This window comes from Dendropsophus ebraccatus, chromosome 6 (genome assembly GCF_027789765.1).
Source record: "Dendropsophus ebraccatus isolate aDenEbr1 chromosome 6, aDenEbr1.pat, whole genome shotgun sequence".
In the NCBI taxonomy this organism is placed as follows: Eukaryota; Metazoa; Chordata; class Amphibia; order Anura; family Hylidae; genus Dendropsophus; species Dendropsophus ebraccatus.
In genome coordinates this window covers 146,610,178-146,630,027 of record NC_091459.1, presented here as the reverse complement: position 1 = coordinate 146,630,027, position 19,850 = coordinate 146,610,178, and the positions used below count along the sequence as shown (strand labels likewise).

General features: G+C 43.3%; 2 protein-coding genes across 16 annotated transcripts in view; one reads left to right on the top strand and one right to left on the bottom strand.

Moving 5' to 3' along the window:
* DRC1 (dynein regulatory complex subunit 1) overlaps positions 1–5,000 on the top strand; it is a 31,835-nt gene extending 26,835 nt beyond the window's left edge. For both annotated transcript variants that reach the window (XM_069973192.1, XM_069973191.1), the window contains exons 14-18: positions 986–1,072; positions 3,462–3,562; positions 3,658–3,801; positions 4,099–4,201; positions 4,835–5,000. In XM_069973192.1, the coding sequence (XP_069829293.1) occupies positions 986–1,072; positions 3,462–3,562; positions 3,658–3,801; positions 4,099–4,201; positions 4,835–4,897 (498 nt within the window). In that variant the 3' untranslated portion in view covers positions 4,898–5,000. The remainder of the gene's footprint in view (positions 1–985; positions 1,073–3,461; positions 3,563–3,657; positions 3,802–4,098; positions 4,202–4,834) is intronic.
* Positions 5,001–5,105: 105 nt separating this feature from the next.
* The window catches only part of OTOF (otoferlin), a 256,523-nt gene continuing 241,778 nt past the window's right edge, over positions 5,106–19,850 (bottom strand). For 9 of the 14 annotated variants that reach the window (XM_069973185.1, XM_069973187.1, XM_069973186.1 and 6 more), the window contains 5 exons: positions 16,193–16,291; positions 11,657–11,898; positions 11,388–11,566; positions 11,128–11,228; positions 5,106–6,530 (listed from right to left, as the gene is read on the bottom strand). In XM_069973185.1, the coding sequence (XP_069829286.1) occupies positions 6,344–6,530; positions 11,128–11,228; positions 11,388–11,566; positions 11,657–11,898; positions 16,193–16,291 (808 nt within the window). In that variant the 3' untranslated portion in view covers positions 5,106–6,343. Of the gene's footprint in view, positions 6,531–6,717; positions 8,949–11,127; positions 11,229–11,387; positions 11,567–11,656; positions 11,899–16,192; positions 16,292–19,850 lie in introns of those variants that run through there. The other 5 variants (XM_069973177.1, XM_069973190.1, XM_069973189.1 and 2 more) reach the window with 2 other exon arrangements.

Here is a 19,850-nt window from a genome sequence, read left to right as displayed (position 1 = left end):
TAGTGTCCTCAGGACATTACTACCAGTATATAGCAGTGCGGTCCTCCTCTATAGTGACCTCAGTATCTTACTACCAGTATATAGCAGTGCGGTCCTCCTCTATAGTGACCTCAGGGCCTTACTACCAGTATATAGCAGTGCGGTCCTCCTCTATAGTGACCTCAGTATCTTACTACCAGTATATAGCAGTGTGGTCCTCCTCTATAGTGACCTCAGTATCTTACTACCAGTATATAACAGTGCGGTCCTCCTCTATAGTGACCTCAGTATCTTACTACCAGTATATAACAGTGTGGTCCTCCTCTATAGTGTCCTCAGTATCTTACTACCAGTATATAGCAGTGCGGTCCTCCTCTATAGTGACCTCAGTATCTTACTACCAGTATATAGCAGTGCGGTCCTCCTCTATAGTGTCCTCAGGACATTACTACCAGTATATAACAGTGCGGTCCTCCTCTATAGTGTCCTCAGTATTTTACTACCAGTATATAGCAGTGTGGTCCTCCTCTATAGTGTCCTCAGGACATTACTACCAGTATATAGCAGTGCGGTCCTCCTCTATAGTGACCTCAGTATCTTACTACCAGTATATAGCAGTGTGGTCCTCCTCTATAGTGTCCTCAGTATTTTACTACCAGTATATAGCAGTGCGGTCCTCCTCTATAGTGTCCTCAGTATCTTACTACCAGTATATAACAGTGCGGTCCTCCTCTATAGTGTCCTCAGGACATTACTACCAGTATATAGTAGTGCGGTCCTCCTCTATAGTGACCTCAGTATCTTACTACCAGTATATAACAGTGCGGTCCTCCTCTATAGTGTCCTCAGGACATTACTACCAGTATATAACAGTGCGGTCCTCCTCTATAGTGTCCTCAGGACCTTACTACCAGTATATAACAGTGCGGTCCTCCTCTATAGTGTCCGGTCCATGTATACACATCTATCACATGGCTGATCATATATTCCTGTCCTCACTATTCAGGCTCTGCAGATAGAAGTAGAAGATGATGTCTATAAACTTGTGGACTTTTTTCTGAAGTACCAAAAGCAACAAGAGCGACCTCTACAGGTAGGAGAAGCCATTACATCTGTCGTGTTATATCAGAACTGAATGGAGAATCCAGGGGCGTATCTATAATTCATATATCAGAGTGCTGCATGGTATGTAGTGCTATGAAGGATGATAGTACCGCCATATATGAGTGCTGCATGGTATGTAGTGCTATGAAGGATGATAGTACCGCCATATATGAGTGCTGCATGGTATGTAGTGCTATGAAGGATGGTAGTACCGCCATATATCAGAGTGCTGCATGGTATGTAGTGCTATGAAGCATGATAGTACCGCCATATATGAGTGCTGCATGGTATGTAGTGCTATGAAGGATGATAGTACCGCCATATATCAGAGTGCTGCATGGTATGTAGTGCTATGAAGGATGATAGTACCGCCATATATCAGAGTGGTGCATGGTATGTAGTGCTATGAAGGAGGATAGTACCGCCATATATGCGTGCTGCATGGTATGTAGTGCTATGAAGGATGATAGTACCGCCATATATCAGAGTGCTGCATGGTATGTAGTGCTATGAAGGATGATAGTACCGCCATATATCAGAGTGCTGCATGGTATGTAGTGCTATGAAGGATGATAGTACCGCCATATATCAGAGTGGTGCATGGTATGTAAGTGCTATGAAGGATGATAGTACCGCCTTATATGCGTGCTGCATGGTATGTAGTGCTATGAAGGATGATAGTACCGCCATATATCAGAGTGGTGCATGGTATGTAAGTGCTATGAAGGATGATAGTACCGCCATATATCAGAGTGCTGCATGGTATGTAGTGCTATGAAGGATGATAGTACCGCCATATATCAGAGTGGTGCATGGTATGTAGTGCTATGAAGGATGATAGTACCGCCATATATGAGTGCTGCATGGTATGTAGTGCTATGAAGGATGATAGTACCGCCATATATCAGAGTGGTGCATGGTATGTAGTGCTATGAAGGATGATAGTACCGCCTTATATGCGTGCTGCATGGTATGTAGTGCTATGAAGGATGATAGTACCGCCATATATCAGAGTGCTGCATGGTATGTAAGTGCTATGAAGGATGATAGTACTGCCATATATGAGTGCTGCATGGTATGTAGTGCTATGAAGGATGATAGTACCGCCATATATCAGAGTGCTGCATGGTATGTAGTGCTATGAAGGATGATGCCGCCATATATCAGAGTGGTGCATGGTATGTAGTGCTATGAAGGATGATGCCGCCATATATCAGAGTGGTGCATGGTATGTAGTGCTATGAAGGATGATAGTACCTCCATATATCAGAGTGGTGCATGGTATGTAGTGCTATGAAGGATGATAGTACCGCCATATATCAGAGTGGTGCATGGTATGTAGTGCTATGAAGGATGATGCCGCCATATATCAGAGTGCTGCATGGTATGTAGTGCTATGAAGGATGATAGTACCGCCATATATCAGAGTGGTGCATGGTATGTAGTGCTATGAAGGATGATAGTACCGCCATATATCAGAGTGGTGCATGGTATGTAGTGCTATGAAGGATGATAGTACCGCCATATATCAGAGTGCTGCATGGTATGTAGTGCTATGAAGGATGATAGTACCGCCATATATCAGAGTGCTGCATGGTATGTAGTGCTATGAAGGATGATAGTACCGCCATATATGAGTGCTGCATGGTATGTAGTGCTATGAAGGATGATAGTACCTCCATATATCATAGTGGTGCATGGTATGTTGTGCTATGAAGGATGATGCCGCCATATATCAGAGTGCTGCATGGTATGTAGTGCTATGAAGGATGATAGTACCGCCATATATCAGAGTGGTGCATGGTATGTAGTGCTATGAAGGATGATAGTACCGCCATATATGAGTGCTGCATGGTATGTAGTGCTATGAAGGATGATAGTACCGCCATATATCAGAGTGGTGCATGGTATGTAGTGCTATGAAGGATGATGCCGCCATATATCAGAGTGCTGCATGGTATGTAGTGCTGTGAAGGATGATGCCGCCATATATCAGAGTGCTGCATGGTATGTAGTGCTATGAAGGATGATGCCGCCATATATCAGAGTGCTGCATGGTATGTAGTGCTATGAAGGATGATAGTACCGCCATATATCAGAGTGGTGCATGGTATGTAGTGCTATGAAGGATGATAGTACCGCCATATATCAGAGTGGTGCATGGTATGTAGTGCTATGAAGGATGATAGTACCGCCATATATCAGAGTGGTGCACGGTATGTAGTGCTACATCTTCCAGCCCCAATGGTTTTCTGTTTAGTTGGTCATTGCTGGTATAGTGACCGGTCAGACTGGCCCGAGGATCCTCCAGTGGTCCTGACCCCAGTGTAGGGAGTATACGGCCCCCATTGTGACTCTCATACCTCTGCTCTATTAAGGATGAAGAAGGATCTCCTGCACCGCACCCCACAGACCTCATACACCCCAATGACGTCCTGCGAGCGCTCAGAGCCTTCACCATGGAGCTGCATCACCAGAGGTTTGAGTTCTCGGGTGTAGATGGAACAATGGTTCTAGATCTTTAATTACCAATACTCTAGAACCTTAGCTGCAACCATGTGAATTCTGTTTTAGGGAGAAGCCACATATGAGACAGACAGGGGCAGAAGAGCGGGACAGCAGCGAGGATGGCGCCTACTGGAGCACCGCCGCTCAGGTCATCCCCCAATCACGGCTCAAGGTCTGGGACGCCCTGGAATCGGCCATGGAGAAATATTAGTACGTTTGGTTCCTTGTATCTGACATAGAACACCCGGCTGCTCTCTTATGTAATAGATATTCTATGGGTTAGGTTAGAGCATGCTCTGCTGCACTGCATTGTGGGAGATAAAGTGATAGAACACACTGTCTCCCATAGTGCAGTGCAGCAGAGGATAGGACATGTAGAAGTGGGCCAGCCCTGTCCTACTGGACTCTATGCTGCTGCTAGCAGAATTGTGAATGCAGCTCTGGATGTGACTCAGTAACCTAGCAGCAGTTCTCTGGAGAAGTGACTGCAGCTTCTGTACATTTCAGTGACGTCCTGACCAGTCGCTCCCAGCTGATCAGCGAGACCTCAGCCCTGAGACAGCAGAACACAGAACTCAGGATGTTATTACATCAGTACCTCAACTCAAAGGTGAGCGAGTGTACCCCGACCCTGGTGAGCGAGTGTACCCCGACCCTGGTGAGCGAGTGTACCCCTACCCTGGTGAGCGAGTGTACCCCTACCCTGGTGAGCGAGTGTACCCCGACCCTGGTGAGCGAGTGTACCCCGACTCTGGTGAGCGAGTGTACCCCGACCCTGGTGAGCGAGTGTACCCCGACCCTGGTGAGCGAGTGTACCCCGACCCTGGTGAGCGAGTGTACCCCGACCCTGGTGAGCGAGTGTACCCCGACCCTGGTGAGCGAGTGTACCCCGACCCTGGTGAGCGAGTGTACCCCGACCCTGGTGAGCGAGTGTACCCCGACCCTGGTGAGCGAGTGTACCCGGACCCTGGTCTCTTTCTTTTATCTATCTCCCTCTCTCCCTCATTGCAGCCAGTCATATTGTGTTGTAGATATGTAAAAAGAGAAATAGCAGATTGTCTTTCCTATTATTTCTCCTTATGACATTAACTCCTTGTGATCTGATACATGTGCCGCACAGTAGTCACACAGGACCCGTCTCCCTGACTGTGAGAAATCTGGAGCCGTGTTTTTGGGCACAGCCATGGGCTCTACATTTGTGCTTTGCTTTCCCACAATGTGTAATGTAATATTCTCATTGTAGATCAATGCTGAGCTGGAGATTCCCCCGACGCACATCCTGCAGGTGGACACTGCCCACGCCTGACGCCGTATACAAGGTGGTGATATATACGGAGCTGCCGCTGATATGTAGTGAATAGGACTCTGGACTCTTCCATCTGACCAATAAATCTGGTGGCAGAACAGCAGAGTTGTGTCACGTGATGTGTTGCGTTCACCAGAATATTCCACAATACCAGGGTGACGTGTTCAGGTGAACGCAGTGACGTACATGACGCGGTTGAATTGGGTTGTCAGACATGTTCTTTAATCCAGTGTTCATGAGAGGAATCGGCATTACAAAACACAAGACTAGAAAAACAGTCACATGATGAAGAAACCGATCTCCCTCAGTATGTGTCCCAGCCTCCAGAGCTGCGCTCCTCTTCCCGGATGGTGCACAGGAGCCTCTCCTGTCACTTACATCTTTAGCGCTTATTACAGATGGTCTTCAGATCAATACAGAGTATGGACAACAACTCTCAGCATACCCTGCTACCCCCAGCCTCATGTGGGACACCTCCAGTGAGTCATTAAAGAGGTAGTTCACCAAAATTTTTCTCTTTCAAATCTCTAGTCTTCTAGTACTTATCAGCTACTGTATATCCTGCAGGAAGTGGTGTATTCTTTCCAGTCTGGAGAGCAGGAGAGGTTTTCTATGGGGATTTGCTGCTGCTCTGGACAGTTCCTCACATGGACAGAGGTGGCAGCAGAGAGCACTGTGTCAGACTGGAGAGAATACACCACTTCCTGCAGGACATACAGCAGCTGATAAGTACTGGAAGACTGGGAATTTTTTTAATAGAAGTAAATTACAAATCTCTAGCACTTTCTGGGACTAGTTGATTTGAAAGAAAAACAATTGTGGTGAACTACCCCTTTAAGCTACATCCTGCTGAGCCATAGTATCTGAGCCATGTATGATACTGTCAGCTCAGCTAACATATGTATTGCTTTTATGCGTGATACTGGCTGCTGAGTGAGTCTTAGATACACAGTGAGTGTATCTCAGCCTAGCCTGTCTGCTGATTCAGTGTATCCAGTCCTATCCTTTTTTGCCTATTTTTTGTGACCTTTTGAGCCTCTGTACCCAAGCTGGTTATAAATGATACAGTCTCCTGAGCCAGTGTATCTAAGGCTATCTTGTGTGATACTTTCTGCTGAGCCATTATATCTACATGTAGCCCCTGTATGCACACCCTTTGTGATACTGTCTGATCAGCCATGGTATCTAAGCCTGTTATACATGATACTCTCTGTAGAGATGAGATGTTTAGGTCTATCATTGTTACTGTTTGCTAAGTTGAGGTATCTAAGCACATCAGGTGATACTTGCTGCTAACCTTAGGTATCACATTCTGTCAGGTGTGATACTGCCTGCTGAGTCGATGTATCTAAGCCTGTCCTGTGCAGTACCTTCTCAGAGGTCCACATTACCCTTTGAGGTGTTACAGAATTTCTTTGTACCGGTGTATCTAAGCTGAGTCACCCTTCATCTCCCGGGGTTCAGGAATCTCTGGTTGAGCGCCCCCGGCATTGTGTACAAAGAGAGCGCCACAAACACCAGCACCATGGTGCTCAGGAGCAGGGCAAACAGATGCCACTTGTAGTGCCTCCAGAGCAGCACTCCTGCGATACGCAGAGGACTCAGCAGCCACATCAGACTGGTACGAGGACGACTGCAGACGCCCATTCAGCATTTTATTGTAACAAACAACGAAACAACAAACACAAAAAAAGACAAAACAGGAAGAAGAAAAAAAAAAAAAAGAAAAACAAATTATAATTCACTCAGCGAAAACTTATAAATAAAATTCTTTACAAAGTTCACAACTCAAATTAGTGCAAAGGATTGAAGGAGGGGGAGGAGACAAAACATGGACCAAACCAATATTGCTCTAACATGGGGGGGGGGGGGAGTAAGTGACATCATGATGAGATCACACATCAAACAAACCGGAGCTGCAGTGGTTAATGGTGTCCAGAATATGGGTTGTATTGATGCTGTGTGGTGTCCATAGTTTATTGCGTTGGTTTGTACCATGGTATATATTATATATATATCTATATTGGCTCCTCCAGTCATCACCGCAGCAGCTCCATGAGCCAAAATGAAGTTTAAAAAATTGTGTCTGGGAAATGTAAACATTTCACATCCTATCTTACTGTAAGACTACAGCTTGGTGACTGCTTGGGCAATGGGGCCTGAAACGCGTTGCAGCAAGATAGATACAGCTTACAGGAGCTAGGACTCTATGATACCACGCTGGCATGGCCTCAGCGTGTTTCATCAGAAAATCCACATCCCATAAGAGTAAATGGAAATAAACTAAAACGCGTGGGAGGAATCTTTTATTTTGAGGCCATGCTGGGTAGGGTTTACATGCGTCTCTTTGTGAATTATTCTAAGTTCCCCTCAATTAAAAAAAAAATGAAACGCGTTGTATTACTGCATCCCAAGATTTCCTGTTTTTGATTCGTAGTGAGATATACCGTGTCCCCCGTGGGCTCTATGGAGTGGTTTATTCCTATTGTGCCCCTCTCTGTGGCTGCCGAGGGGCTAAAACTTTCTAAAAGGGAATAACTAAAAAAAAACAAAAAAAAAACACAACAGCGCTAGTAAAAGTGGCTGAAATCTTTGTAATGCAGCTCATAGGCTTAAAGCCGGCTGTAAATGTCTACATTTATAAAATTCTCTCAATTTAATGGATGAAGAAATTATGAAATTTTAGTAGCAAAATATAAATTTATCCAAACTAGATTTTGAAACTTTTTTTTTCTCAAAATTTTTGTGCCTTTCTAATATTGTGCTAATCTCATATTTCCCCCATCCACCCCTGACATAAAATAAGTTAGATTTATTTGAAAATAGATTCTTTGTTCTCTGCCTCAGGGAGTTGTTCTTGAGTATTTGGACTTTGTAGCAATAAGGCATAAATTACAGTTTCTGGAGAAACTCGCTTTGTTCAGGAGGAGAGCGAGACCCCAGGGTTATTCTCTACCCACTGAGGTCACTCTCTTATGTGGAAGATCAAATGTAATAGACATCTGTTAACCATTGACCTTGAGGAGGTCGCTAGGCGTTTTGCCCCTTTGTGGGTTATTTGCCCCTCTGTGGTGTATATTGGGGCACTTTGCCCACATGGTGATTTGGTTTTGGTTGCTATCTGCCTATTATAGTCTTTTCAACTGGTTGATCGATTCAATTGCAAATTTATTTGCTCTATTGTTGACGTCTCCAAGACTACATGGGCTTTTACCTATTGCGGATTCATCTCTAGAAGTCACCGTTGGATATTTTAGACTTTGTGAGAGAACCTCTCACCCGGGCAGATATCTGGACATTGCCCAATTCAGTGACCCACCATCTGGGGCAGGAACTGGACATCATCTGGAGCACCACCTTACAATGGAGGTGGCCATCTATAGCCCGCTGTGGGTACTGCTGGGAAGATGGCCCTTCTTAGTTCGTCATCATTTGGGGCCCTCGTATGATATAGTAAATGTGGAAGGGGCCTGTCCTCGTGACCAGTTCCCTTTTATACCACAATTGAATAACATGTAGGGCATGCAGAAAGTTTGCATGGGGCAAAACGCATCAACACACACGGAAAAACGCAGTTGCACAGATTGATCTATCGCAAACATTTCCCTAGATAAACCTCCTAGTAACAGAGCATCCATGTTATCAGCTAGAAGTAGCATAGGTTTACAGGGAAACACAATCCCAAGGTTCCTCGTTGACCCTTAGTTCGAATCTTTCGGCTTTCCCCCTCCCGGCTTCTCAGTAGAAACGCTAAAATAATTCACACAGTATTGAAATCCCCTGACGATACTATACAGTCTATGATGGAAAGGACAGACATCTTCTTGAGTAAGGGTAGGCACTGCCGAGTCTACTCTCACAGACATCTCTTCATGCCCCGAGCAGTTTCTTGACCATGTATCCTGGCATGCTATACAGGAAGAGCGCCACCATGGCCAACAGGAGCAACGCCAGGACGATCTTAATGATGAGCCACTTGTATCGGTTACAGATGAGGTACTTGATGGATTTAAGCGGGTTGAGGAACCAGATGAAAGAAGTGTCGGGCCGACTGTCCGAGGCAGCGTGAAACAAGATAAGCAGGACGGGCAAGGGGTGGGGATAGTGGGGGAGGAGCAGGTAGAGGAGACAGACATGGTTAGTAAGGCAAACATTACTGGACATGACTTTTCTGAAATGCAAAATTAGTTAGATTAGTACAAATTCATTAGTGGGGGGAAGCGACAAAGGGAAAGCAAGGATAAATACAACCCCCCCCCCCTCCCCAATGTAGCATTGATGGTACCATCCTAGCTGGATTTTAATAGCAAACAACCAGACTTTCGGAAACAATTCATAGATAAATGCTGTGATCCAAATAGCTTCTATATGGCCAACACCTTCACGTCATCTATAACCAACCCTCGGTACTAAAGTATCAGTACCTCACCTGCCACCACCAGGTAAACCTCAGACTGACAGTACCCAACATGGCATTGACATCTTCTCATTGGTTATTAATACCAACTAGTGTATAAGTTATCCATTATGGCACAAATATCCACTAGGATTGGTTCTCCACCATTGTCCATGGTACCAATACCCAACAGCGTGCTGATGCCCAACACAAATCATTGGCTATACCCAACTAAGGCAATTCTAATTAGGATGCAAGTACATAACTATAGGTCATAGCCACTATTGTAAGGATTCCACCATGGGTCATAGGCTATCCTTCAAGACACCAATTCCCAACTGGATGCTGATGACGGTATGGATCACTGGCTATCCCTCATTACACCAGTACCAAGTAATGTGCTAATGGCAAGTCATAAGTGACGCCTCACGATGCCCACATCAACTAATGATTCTACTCCACATCCTTCATGACAGCACAGCTCAATAGCATGTTGATGCCTGAAAAAAATAATTGACTATCCCTTTATCTATGGTATCTAATGGAACATGAGACCATACTTGCCAATGGTCCCAACTTATGCAAACCCACCCAGAATCTGGCATTTCTGAGCACTTTGAAGGTGGGACTTACATGTGCCAATTTTGCCTTCCAATTGTTAACACAATTTTGACACAATTTTTCTCTACCCCTGCATTTACATGTTCTCTCATATGAAATTGGAGTATGGGTATGCACAGGCAAGATTTCAGTGTACATTGTCCATTGCTCAGCTGTGACATGTGTGACTATACTAGATGGAATATAGTACGGGTCAGGTAAGGAAACAGTGGAAACTTGTCTGGAGGAATGAGATAGAGTGAGATAGCGGAAGGACAGTACCATTACAAGATGTCCTCAGGCTCCCAGAATTTTCTTCACTAGGTATCCAGGCAAAGAGTATAGGAACAGTCCCACCATGAGAAGAAGTAGGATGAGGATGAGTATTTTCAGTATCAGCCAGCGGTAAGTATGCCAAATGAAGTATCGGATAGACTTCAAGGGGTTGAGAAACCAAATAAAGCTGGTGTCTGGCCGGCTGGTGCCGAGAAGATGGTGGTGAGACAGAAAATCAGGAGGGAAAGGGGGGAGGAGGGGGTTAAGAGAAAGATAAAGGGAGGAAAATGAGAAAGTCAATGAAAGATATAATGGATCAGGAGTGGAGGTCAGAAACTAGAGGCCAAGGCATGCAAGGAGTACGACAAACCCGAAACCAACCATGGTCTCTACAAAATACGACAAATAGTGAGGAACTACATATACGCCATCAATATAACAGGGCTGGAGACCTCTGTTATAGCTAAAGGTGACATCACATAGGCTGATAATACACCTGCATAGTCTAATGCTCGGGCTATGCAGGGGAGCTGCGAGAAGATAGACCTACCCCATTAGTGTTGGCGAGTTGTCTTTTTAGAGCGACTTTTGCAAACCAAGTAAATGTAAAAATTCTATCTGTAAGAACTTTAAGTATCTTTGGCCAAAGGCATAAGTATCAATATGAGGGAAATCCGCGGAATACATCCGCTAGACCTGGGTGTATGAGAGTCAGGCTGTCCACCAGAGTATGAAAAGTAACAGCATAGTCAGATCCTCTCAAGCTAAAAAACTCTTTATATTACAGGATCGGGAAATATAATTTTGCATGGTGTAGCCCACTATGTTTTGCCTATGGTTTTGCTTTTGTGATCGCTCAGTTCCTTTGAGCCACTGAATTGCTGCTTGTGGTTGATTATCTACATCAGCACCATTGTCTCCATCTCTCTCTATGATGACGTTAAATAACCTCACTTACTTTGGTTTTTCAAGAGGATCCGGCTCATTACGACCCAGTCCAGCGGGAGATTTCTCGGCTTCTTCTGCCGACAGGAGGTGAAGTTCTGCTTCTACTTTTCCCTAAACAGAACAAAAAAAGGGACCTCTTACTATCGATCAGCTGCCTTCCATCCACCAACCAGTAATCCAAATGACAACCGAAACACAAAAATATTTCTTTTATTTTAAGGAGAAATAACATTTTATGGATTATTTGCTATAAACTATTGTCCGTCTTACAGTCAGCTCCATCTCATCATTTTCGTTTCGAGCAACAAACGGCCACCATCCCTTCACCCTCTTCTGTTTGAAGATTGAGACCATTGGCAAGTCAACTTCAGGGGCCACCATGTCTATGGAGCACTGCTTCGCTGTCTTCGCTCCTCTGGGAAAGCGGTTCAGGTCGAGCTCGATTGCACCTTTTGGGAAGATATATCATGGATTCACTAACTTTTATTTCACCACTTGAACCTTTCTATTTTTTGGTCTCCTCCACCATATAAACCTACCGAGGAAGTCATCAGCAGAGAAGTGGTCGGCATCCCAGACCTGGAGAGTGAGCCGAGCCGGGATCTTGTATTCAGTTTCATCCCAAGAGAACATGGATTCCTTCTTGGAGATGACAATCTTCTCTTCAGCCACCAAATAGTCAAATGGAAAGATAAACCTCCAGTTGAAATTCCCCTCCCCAGTAAGAGAATGGTAATGGACATCAGTATCTTGTTTATCTTCCTGCTGACCTTTCAGCCACCTGGATATCCCACCCAAAGTCAACGGAAGAAATCAATTAAGTCCTTCATTTTTAATTTTAGATTCATTTTTTATATTGAAAAACTGAATAGTTTCCCCTAATTTTTAAATATATAAATATTCTCAGTTATTATCAGATAATCTCACCATAACACTACGTTTTAATGGTTTTAGATGGTTAGAATGTAGAATGTTTTGTATTGAATGAAATGAAAATATTTATTTTTTTTTTTGCATTTGAAACACTAAAGTAATTTTTATTCTGCATCCCATGTAATTTCCTGAGGAGATGAACTACACTCTGGAGATGCACTATGAGTACCCTACCATAAAGCTGCAATATAAAATGTAACTTTTGGTTCATATTTGTCCATAAGCCTTAAAGTAGACTACACTATACACTATAAGTGAATGTAGGCTGAACCTATCAATTTCCGTGGGATTGGCCATACAATGTGAGCATGTCTTGACTCCCCAATGGTGGATGCCAAGGAAAATAAGAATCGGTAGCTAATGCATACAGCCAGCTAGACAGGCAGGCAGGAGGTTTTGGGAACATAAAGCATGTTTACTTCCCCATGCCCCTGCAGCGCCACTCTTGGACAGCTGCCGGTTGTCATTTTTGGCCAGCATCCTGTTACTCATGGCTTTGCTGATGGATTGCCCGCTCAGCCATTCAGTGATGGCAACAATCACCGATTGGCTGTACGGGCAATTCATTAGCCGGGCACGGGACATTGCAGCTGGAGGCCAGCGGTTGTCAGAGATCAGTAAGGCAGCGCTGTGGGGGCACAGGGAAATAGCCATTATTATGTTCCCGCACCCCCTCTCCTGCCAGTGATTTTAAATTTTTGTTTCCATAAGATGCAGCCTATATGGAAACATAAGGTAGAGTTTCTTATAGATCTGTACTCTATACAGCCTCTGTGTCCAATTTATATATAAAGGTCTTTTGTTTTTTCCTTTAACACTGGTAAATGTTCTTTTAAAAAAAAAACGTAAAGAAGTTTTTGATTTTTTTTTTTAAATAACGATTTCAAAATTTATTTATTTTTTCTTTTTAGATTTTATATACCTATAATCAGGAACATAAACCCTTACATTAAGGCATTTTAAACATAAATGTAGTGTATTGTCATATAAAACACATTCTTTTTTTAATTTTATTTATAATACTTTTTGTGTTATTTGTAAACTTAATTTTTCAAAAACGGGTTCTGGGAAATTGTGGAAATTGTTTAAATAATAACTAGAGATGAGCGACCCGGGTTTGAGTCAATCCGAATCCGAACGTTCGGTATTTGATTAGCTGGGGCTGCTGAACTTGGATAAAGCTCTAAGGTTGTCTGGAAAACATGGATACAGCCAATGACTATATCCATGATTTCCACATAGCCTTAGGGCTTTATCCAACTTCAGCAGCCACCGCTAATCAAATACCGAACGATCGGATGGACTCGAGCATGCTCCAGGTTCGCTCATCTCTAATAATAACCTGATTGATCTGAAATATATTTTTAATAATTCTAATAAGTATTATGGAACCAGGGAAGAATATAATAATAAAGAGATTTTAAGAAAAATTCCATAATGCCTCTACCTTCTACCAGCAACATCTTTGTCGCCAACTCTTAATTTACTATAATGATAACAACGGTTATTAAATTGAAATAGTAATAATGTTTTTGGATCCATAATTATTCTCAATATATTTTATCTTAATATTTTTTCTAAAAAATATAACCAGAACTTTTTTAAATTATTTTTTATAGTTTACCACATTAATACATTTTTTTTTTATGTACTGAAGCAGAAGGAACAAATCTTACAGAGACATAAATGCTACACAATAATCTACAACATATAAACAACCAGCAGACTTTCCCTGGAAAAAAAAAAAAAATCACACACACATGCAGATTCACACTATAAAAACACACAAATCCCCCCCCCCCCCGACATGCCCCGCAAAGAGAGAGGGAACGGACAGCCACACAGACAGATGGAACAAATAACCATGAGAGCTAATTTACTGCTATGGTTTCCATGTCCGCCATTTGCAAACCAGTATATCAACCAATCAGAAGTGATGGCTCGTGGCTGTAGGGTGGGTGACTGGTTGGTTGCCATGGTTAAGTGCAAATTTTGCAGCACATTCAGTAAATGAGCTTTAGTGTTGTAGCAGCAGGTGTAAGTCCAGGAGAGGAGAAGGAGAGCGGGCATGCCATGCAGATGCTCCAGTGATGCGGCTCCTCTTTACTCTCTCAATTACTGTTCTTCGGAGTTAACCCCGTTGTTACTGAAGTGACTGACAATTGCTATCTGCATCCATTTCAGAAACAAAGAGGTTATGAAGACACTTACCTGGAAACACAAGGCAAAAATAATGGTGTAATAGGTGACAGCTCTTTTTTTTTTGTAGTTTCTTACCAAATTGGTGCAAACACATGAAACACACTGTGTGCAGTCACACCTGCTCCTAGAGCGTCTCTAGCTGGTGGGATTGTGTGGTGGGACCGGGGCGAGAAAGACCTCTCCAGTCCTGAGGGCAGGCATCATCCCCAAGAGCTCCCAGCCAATGGAAGGATCATTCCGGAAACTTACTAAAGAAGTTTGATATTTTATTTTACATTATTTTTTATTTAAGCTTAATACTTTTTATTCAATTTAGTTTTTATTATAATTGTTTTATTTGATTTATTTTATTTAGAATTTCAATCAAAGGCTACGTCTACGTTTTCATTGGAAGACTGTCATTAAACAGCAAATAATGGCCGTTATTTAAAAACAACTGATAACGGTCATTATTTGCAGTAACGGCCATCATTTTGTTTGTGTATGAACACAGTTTAATATTGTTTGATTTTTCAATTTTATATTTTTATGGTTATTCTGTCAATACTTAAAAAATACTGAATTTATTTAAATATAAAATTGTTCATTCTATTTAATTTAAATTATTTAATTTTTATTTTTTCTTCATATAACTTTTTTTACTTAAATTTTAATTAGATTTTCTTATTAGATTTTCTATATTATATGTATTTTGTTACTTACATTTATTTTACTCCCATGTATGCTTATTGTTTATCTGTTTACTCTTAATGCGTTTACAAAATTACATTTTAATATCTAATATATATTTAAATATTTTATTCGCTTTACTACATCTTATTTTTATGCCTTTTATATGTATATTACCTTATTATACTATGCATTTGTTTGTGCATATATACTTACAGTTTTCCACCTTTCATTAACCCTTTTGAATCATTAATGCCCCAACAATGTTTCACTTCACTTCAAATTTTTCTGAAACATCTTAATTAAACGTTTTACTAACATTGAAATATACTAAAATATAAATGGTCTACTTTTTTTGGATGGGGTGAGGGATAAAAAATGTGTACAATATGATTTTTTCCCCCATATTAATATGGTGGAGAAAAGGAGGATTGTATAAAAACATGATAGTCTCCAACCCAAGGTTACAATAACATTTATCTGTTATACAAAAGGAATAATTTCAAATTTAAAAATTTAAAATGTAAACAATCTTGACATAAAATGTCAACTCTTTTTACAAATCTTACAAATTTTGTTCTTTTAGTTCAGAATTTTTGGGCAAAATCTGGAAGGTTAAATCTTAAGAAGCGATGCCATAATTTTATTTTTCGTGAAACGACACAGAATTGTTGAGACCCGAACTGATCTGTTTCCCTCAAAAACTGAAGAGTAATTTCATGTGATGAAAATGTCCCAACAGACCCACCACATGGCAACCCAGAGACGAGCTAGAGGCGGGAGCGGGCCAGCAAGGAATGCAGCATACCAGTGCAGTTCAGTGAGACAAGCAGCAATGAGTGACAGGGGATATGCACATTCTGTTCGCCCAGGGAGGAGGGGAGGCAGGTTAGAGGGGGAGGGGTGGGCCACGGGGGTGAGAAGGGGACGGGCCGTGCATCATTACCCCTTAACATAGATGTCAGACATCTTCTCTCCTGTCATGAAAGCATCATCTTCTAAAATCACTTCATCAGTGTTCCAAATTATAACACGCAGCTCAAAACTAGTTGACAACAGCACGACGGTAAACACCAAGAAGAGAGACAAAAGAAACCAAACAAAAAAAAAGCAAAAAAAAAAAAGCAAAAAATTTTGTTATTCACGCACAACACAAAAGCGTAAAACCGGCAACAACGGCAGCATAGGAACCAGTGTGCGCGCCACAAGTGTACACAGAAGCCCACACGTAACACAAAGGCAGAGTGTTTGCTGAGGTCGCTGGTACCTACCCCCTGACAAATATGTCACTAGACTTTTCTCCTGTGAAGTAATCATCATCTTCCAGGATTACCTCATCAGTATTCCATATTATCACTCTAAGCTCGTATCTGGTAAGGAGATAGTGAGAACAGTGAGATGTGGCGCCATGACAGGACCATGGGAGAGCTGGGGGGGGTCGGAGATGGTCACCTCCCGGTAATATCACACTGCGGTCTACCCGAGATCCAAGGCTTGTCTACGTGTCTTCATTGATACTGCTGATTTAAGTGGGTGTCAAAGGCTGAAGCCGACACATGGGGCTTGTAACTAATATACATACAGATAGATGTTCCAGCCAAGTAAAAAAATAAAATGAAATAACATGACCCCCAGACATTGTACAAATGTTGACAGACTCTGCCCAGGTCCACGCTGGTCATTGTTTACTCCTCTGCTGTGATAATGTCTCTACATACGACCACAACAGCCAATCAGTGGCCGCAGCACTGACGTGTAGAGACCGATGGTGTCACCACAAGAGCCAGTGATTGGCTGCCATGGTCACATCTAGATGACATCATAACTTTAGAAGGTAAAAAAAACTCCAACTGGGCTCCATGGGGCTGTTTGCACAGAATCAGAGGGGGATTTGAAGAGTAAAAAAATATATATTTTTTTCAAAGAGGGCTGGAAACTATTAATCAGGAATCTTAGTTTTATCCCTGACACAGATTCCCCCCAAAATGTTCAGAAAACTTGCTGCAAATTTAACTGGGCCGAATAAAGATCTAGAAATGTTCACAATAGATGATGTTCTGGAAGGATAAATTCAAAATACGTAATATTTATAAAGGGGAACTCTGGCCAAAATAAATAAAATTGGCTACAAGCAGGGGGGTGTGGGAACATAATACAGAAGCTCTACTTACCTGCCCCCCTGCTGCACTGGGTCACAGGCCCACTGACTGCCGCCAGGCTGTTTCTCCCTAGTTCCGGTGTTTGGAAAGGGTCCGTATGCAGCAGTGTCTCACCCCGGTCACTGACTGGCTGAGTGGCCAATTCTGAACCAAGTTGTGACATTGCAGGAGATCCAGGAGCCTGCTGGGGGCCTGTGAGTGGTGAGGCAGCGTTGCAGGGGAACAGGGATGGGTAAGTACAGCTTTTTATCATGTCCCCGCACCCCCCTGCCTGCAGTCGACCTGACATCTTGGCCAGTTTTCTGCTTTAAATGCTATATAATATAGAACAATATTATAATATATAATGTATAGCAATAATATTTCTAGCAAAGAAAAGTTTCTGACCACATTGGACGAATCCTGAGCAGAAGCAGAACCAATATAATTTATAACATTACAACTGTAAAGCAATAATCAAAATACAATTATACAACTATATAATAAAGCTAAACATATTATATACATACATATATACACATAGACACAAGTTAATTATTAGACCAGAATATTACTTCAAGCCGGGGTCGGAATGATCTGTATATTTTGGGGTAATCGGGATGCATTACTGTACATAGTACATGGTACGTTGGGGGCTCAGCTAATTCCTGGTCACATCTATACACATACACCGAAATACATACAGAGAAATGCAGAGATTTCCGCCTGTTTGGGGACTATAGGTGGACTTACCTGCCATGGATTTAGTGACATATTATAACAGGTATCTGCAGGGAACCATGACTTTTTTTTATTATGAGCACAACTAATATTGATGAGGCGGCCATTCATTGATCATTGGGATTCTTTATAACACCCGGAACATTGTGTCATCTCATCAGTCATAGTGTTCACATTTCTTGAACCGGCATAAAGTGTAAAGGAGAGTAAATATTCTCCTACACGTCTTCCTATAATGAGGGGTCAGTTGTGGCGACAGTATGACATCACTATGACATCACCTCTGTAGGCCGGTTTGTTGATGATGTAGTGACCATTGGTTGCCATCACACATTATATAAGAGGCAGAGTAATATGGAGGAGCAGCTGGGGCTTCAGTGTACAGATGAGCGAACCTGCCGAGGTTCGGATTCGTATGAACCTGAACTCTTGGCTTCTGATTCCCGCTGTCTGCAGCCTCCGTGAACAGGGTGGATACAGCCGGAGGACCGCCTGGAAAACTGGGATACAGCCATAGCCATAGGCTTTCCACCCTCTTCACGGAGGCTGCAGACAGCGGGAATCAGACGCCGAGAGTTCAGGTTCATACGGACCCGAACCTCAGCCGGTTCGCTCATCTCTACTTCAGTGGACGGCAGAATAAAGCTCAGGGCTCAGAGCCAGGCAGCTGCTGCTCAGCTATATTACACAGTGGGCTGAAAGGAGAGAAGGGATACTCCGGAGTTCATATTGTATATAAATCAGTAGTCACAGCCCATAGAGTCCAGCTTTAACAGCAGGTGACAAAGGTAACTAAGGGAATGGGAGGACCCCGTGGCTAAGGGGTGACCCGATCTCCATTAATAAATATAGCAACGGAAGATAGAGAATACCCTGAGGGACGACCACTCCATCTGGTGGTCCGTCTGATATTTGGGCAGTGGTGTGATCAGGATTGATGGGGACTTTTCAGTAGCGTCAGACTAAGGGCCCTATTCCACAGTAACGATAATCGGCCGGATCGGCCCCATTTGGCCCGATTCGGCCGATAATCGTTCGGTGAAATAAAGAGAACAATCAGCCGATGATCGTGTCATCGGCTGATCGTTCATTTAGGGCCAGACCTAAAATCATCGTTCCCCCACCGCGCATCGCTACGGTTGAATAGCGGTTCGCGACAGGCGACAGACGATTTGACAGCAGCAGCAGTAATACATTACCTGTCCAGGCTTCTCAGCGCTGTCTTTATCCCAGGGTCCCTCTATCTTCTGAATGGCCGGTCAGCTGACGGAGCGCTCAGCCAATCACAGGCCGGGACCGGCCATTCAGAAGATAGAGCGCGTGGGACCCTGGGATAAAGACAACGCTGAGAAGCCTGGACAGGTAATGTATTACTGCTGCTGCAAGGGCTGCAAGGACATCGGTAACGATGTCCTTGCAGACCTTGCTCAACGATCATCGGGCCGTGGAATAGGCCCAGTAAACGAGCGGCGATCTAGCAGATCGCCGCTCGTTTACATCGTTGATCGCGCTCTGCTCGGCCTGTGGAATAGGACCCTAAGCTCATAGGGGGAGATTTATCAAAGAGTGTAAAATATAGACTGGTGCAAACTGCCCACAGCGACCAATCACAGCTCCTCTTTCCTTTCACCAGAGCCTAAAGCTGAGCTGTGATTGGTCGCTGTGGCCAGTTTGCACCAGTCTATATTTTACAACCTTTGATAAATCTCCCCCATTGTGTTTAATGACCAACCTCGGCCAATAAAGGTGTTTAGCAATGTCTGATCGGCAGTGCTGCACAATTCCCAAAATACGGCCATTCTTTAATTTATGCAAATGAGTCGGTCTGGTGCCCTGGAGGCGGGCTCAGTGCCCCCATCCCTATGCACTGCTTTCCCTTCCCACCTAATGAATATTCATCGGGCAGAGGAGAGTCCCTGGTCCGGCCTGCACACTAGGAGGCATACACTGCCCTGACACCGCACCTACTGCGGCTGAGTGACATCTCTACAGGCAGGGACTCTCTTCTGAATATTCATTAGCTGCGTCCAGGGGTGGGGGGGGATCTCAG